Source organism: Cicer arietinum, chromosome 5, assembly GCF_000331145.2.
Source record: "Cicer arietinum cultivar CDC Frontier isolate Library 1 chromosome 5, Cicar.CDCFrontier_v2.0, whole genome shotgun sequence".
Lineage (NCBI taxonomy): Eukaryota > Viridiplantae > Streptophyta > Magnoliopsida > Fabales > Fabaceae > Cicer > Cicer arietinum.
This window is the reverse complement of record NC_021164.2, coordinates 79,261,710-79,265,902: the sequence shown is the minus strand read 5'-3', so window position 1 is coordinate 79,265,902 and position 4,193 is coordinate 79,261,710. Positions and strand designations below refer to the sequence as shown.

The window sequence follows — 4,193 nt, the reverse complement described above, 5'->3', positions numbered from 1 at the left end:
GCAAGTTGACGGGTTCTTTGCCAAACTCCTCAAAAATTATTCAACCAAAAAAACTAAATTTTCAACCAAAAAATAAAAATAAAAATAAACAATGAATCGATCAAACATTGAAGAAGTCTACGATTCTCTACTACAACCACAATCGCCGCTGTAGAACAATTTCTTTTGTATCGGTTATCTCATATGAACGCCGTCGTTTTACTCCAAAATATTAATCTCTTCTGAACCCGAAGAAGAAGACGAAGAAATGTCGAGTACGATGAGGAGCGAGGCTAGCAGTAGCAGCAGCAAAACCCCAAAGGAAAGCGTCGTCGTTGATTGGGGAAAACGTCGAAGCTCATGTGGATACTGTAAATCCCCCCGTAACAATAGCATCTCTCACGGTCCTTCTCTTTCTCTTCAATTCCCCTAAATTTCGTTCTCAATTTCATTGAATCGGTTCATGATTTTTTTTCCTTCTAATTGATTTCGTGGTTCCTTTTTGGATTTGATGTTTTTCTTATGATGAAAACACACACAAAAAAAGTTTAGATTATGAACTAGTTGAAGTTTGTGGATTATAATTTGACTCTATGATTTGAGATTTTATTTTGAAAAATTCTGACTGGGTTGTTTAGGTTTTTGATTGTTATCTTCTTGGCACTTACATTTTATGGGATGAATAAAATTTCTAATTAGTTATTTGTTTCTTTTTTCCTCTTGTTACAGGCATGTGGGCACATAGCCTTACAGTGGATGACTATCAAGGTTGGTGTTGTTTGCTATTTCTTTTTGCTTGATTTTCTTCTCAATTTGATATTGATGACATTTTGCATTATATATATAAAAAAATTCTGGTAACAAGTAAGATATTGCAAAGGTGAAATTAACAAGCCTGGTTTTGCTTTGTAATGTGATGTAGTTATGTGACATTGTTTGGAACGTTATATATTCTGTATTACAAATCAAAAGTCAAAGCTTGTGCAAGTGTCTTCCATATTTTAATCTTCAAAGTGTTGACTTTGTGAATTTTGCTGTCATTTTTTACAGTGATGGTCTTTTTCATTATTGTTCTGCCCCTCTTCTTTATCGGTCTCCACATTATGTAGTGTTCCAAATCTGTTTCTGCTCTTTGGAGAGATTTGTAACCTTTCTCATTTAGTTGATGGAAAATAACTTTGATTTAACACTAACTAGATTGGTTTGCTGCTATGTTGCACTGACACAATACTAGTATTGGATACAATATGTATCTGATATGGCGATATGTCATTCATTGAAAAATATAGGATATGATACGTTCAGTATACATATATAAAAATAAAAAATACATACAAAATGGTAAATATAAATAGAAATTGCACATCATTGTCTACCAAAAACCAAACTTAGTACACAATTTTTAACACATTACCAAATAGTATTAAATAACAAATTAATATCACTGTTTTTCATAAAGTTAATTACATGTTGGAATTATGGAAAATAATCAAAGCAGCCTTGTTTAGCATTTGGTATCGTGTATTGAAGGGGAGAGAGCAAATGCAGTTAAAAAAATAGGTTACTGAAGAAGAAATTGAGCAACCCTGAAAATTGAAAAGCCTTGAGAAATATATGTGGTGTATCGGAGCCGTATCCAGCATTTTTTGTTTAAAAAAAAAAAAATAGGATACTCCGTGGATACATATTGGTGAAGTGTTGTGTCGCGTCGGCGTATCGGGTACGATACCGCGCCAATTTTAGTGTATCCGTGCTTCATAGGTTTTCTGATATGACTTTGTTCGGATTAACTCAATTTCATTTTATTATCTTTTGGTGGTAGCTCTGCTTGATCGGGGCTGGAGAAGATCTGGATGTTTTCTTTATAAACCAGAGATGGAAAAAACATGTTGCCCTTCCTATACAATCCGCTTGAAAGCAAGTGACTTTGCTCCCTCTAAGGAACAACTTCGTGTATCTAAACGAATACAAAGGTATGCTTATTTCACATGATATTTCTCGAGAGACGTGCTTTAAATTTTTAAATATTGAAATTAGTAACCGTTATTACATGTTATTTTTCAAGTTCAAATGTTTTTGTCAGCATCATTATAGACATTATATGGGAGTATAGTATATTATACAGTTATCTTGAATAAAATAGTGTCCTCACTCTTTTGACTGATATACTTTATCGTCATTCTCTTTCTCCTTGTGACACGTAGGTTGAACAAATTAACATTTTTTTTTTCTTTGGAGGTGGGGTGGGAGGTTAGTAAAAATTCAAATTGTATACCTTAAGATGCTGCTTCTCGCTTCCTTTATTTAAGAGGGAATGTTCAAGGAGGTCAAATACATGGGATATTATATTTTTCTATTATAAGCAATTCACTCCGTAAATGTTCAAATTTCTTTGTTTCACTTTTCACCGATGGTTCTATGTTTGTAGGTTTTTAGATGGAACCTTGGATGTTAAAAGAGTTGATGCAATGGACGAACCAAATACTTCAAAAAATATGGAAAACCGTGTCCATAATAACCTCTCATGCTCCATGTCAGAAGAATCTCTATCTGTTAGCAACAAAGAGGTGGATGAAGTTGAAAAATGTTTGCGTTACTTATCAGATCAGATTGATAATGTAGTACACATGTTCACTGAGAACGGGGAATTTCCGTCTGGTATTCAATTACCAAAAGCTTCAGTCAGAATGGTTTCACAAGGGAAAAAGAAGGTATTAGCCGATGGATCTGGAGATCTCTTATATAGTAGCAGTATAGCTTTTCAAGTTGCTGCATCTATAAATCGAGCACAGTCAATAAACAAGGATGATAATGATTCCAAACCATCGATCGATAGTGAGAAGGAGAATGTATCTTCTCCTAAAATTATTGCAGAAAAGTTGGTAGCATATTTAGATTCAACAGGAAACATTTCTGGTTTGTCTATCAGGGCTTCCAATGGACATGTAAATTTTTATGCATCTAGTAAGCAAGTTTCCCAAAATGGAACTGTTCAAAATGCAGCAATTCCCAAAAAGTCTGGAATGAAGCGTGATATTGGAGGAAATTGTTTGATTAGTCCACAACATTGTCAGGTAAAAAAGCGTAAGCTTGAGATCCGTTTGAACAGATCCAGTTTTAATCCAGAAGAATATGCTTTATATAGAAAATATCAGAGCAAAGTACATAATGATAAACCACAAAATTTCACAGAGAGCTCATATCGCAGGTTTTTGGTTGATACTCCATTATTATACGTTTCACACACCGGTGATAGCACAGTCCCTCCATGTGGTTTTGGCTCTTTCCATCAACAATATTTAGTGGATGGCCAGTTAGTGGCAGTTGGGGTTATAGATATCCTTCCTAACTGTTTATCAAGCAAATATTTGTTCTGGGATCCAGACTTTGCCTTTCTATCACTAGGCAAGTACTCTGCACTTCAAGAAATTGGTTGGGTGAAAGATAACCAGGTTTATTGTCCTAGTCTCCAGTACTATTATCTTGGCTACTATATTCACTCTTGCAACAAGATGAGATACAAAGCTGCATATCGCCCTTCAGAGCTGTTATGTCCTCTTCGTTATCAGTAAGTTTATCAGTTCAGAGTGCACACAAAACCGCTTCACCATGCTTGTAGTTTATTCTTGAACTAGTAGAGCATTTACCAAGTCTGTTGCTTTTTTTATAACAATTATTGGTGCAATCCGAATTATGTGAGATAAGGCTAACAGCAATGTATGATCTCCAGGTGGGTTTCATTTGACATTGCAAGGCCTTTGCTTGACAGAAAGCGCTATGTTGTCTTATCAGATGCTTCCACTTTACAAAATGGAGAGTCATCCCCACTTCAAGTTACTGAAGATCAAGATGCAACGTTAAGCCAGCTTGATGACAGTGGTCAAGAAGATGCAAATGATGTTCCAATGCATGAAGATGAAGAATTGGTTGAGTCTGAATCAGAAAGCTCTGACGATGAACCTGACCCACAACCTACTTCATATGGTGAACCAGAAAATGGCGATATCAGCAAAGTTTTGCTAGGAATAGAGGGATCTCGCGTGAGATACAAGGTATGATTAGTTGTTAGGTAATAATTACTTAAGTTACTTCCTGCACATTAAACACCTAGTCACCTAAGAAAATTTTAGCTGCAAAGATTGAAGTACAGTTATTACTACAAAGCAGGTAATCTTAGATATGTTGTCTTCAGGTTCCGCTATGTCTTGCCTTTT

General features: G+C 35.2%; 1 protein-coding gene across 1 annotated transcript in view; it reads left to right on the top strand.

The window, feature by feature from the left end:
• LOC101508561 (arginyl-tRNA--protein transferase 2-like) overlaps positions 1 to 4,193 on the top strand; it is a 5,451-nt gene continuing 1,258 nt past the window's right edge. Inside the window, exons 1-5 of the mRNA XM_004500620.4 lie at positions 1 to 383; positions 709 to 747; positions 1,802 to 1,952; positions 2,408 to 3,547; positions 3,710 to 4,031. Coding sequence (XP_004500677.1) covers positions 248 to 383; positions 709 to 747; positions 1,802 to 1,952; positions 2,408 to 3,547; positions 3,710 to 4,031 — 1,788 coding nt within the window. The 5' untranslated portion in view covers positions 1 to 247. The remainder of the gene's footprint in view (positions 384 to 708; positions 748 to 1,801; positions 1,953 to 2,407; positions 3,548 to 3,709; positions 4,032 to 4,193) is intronic.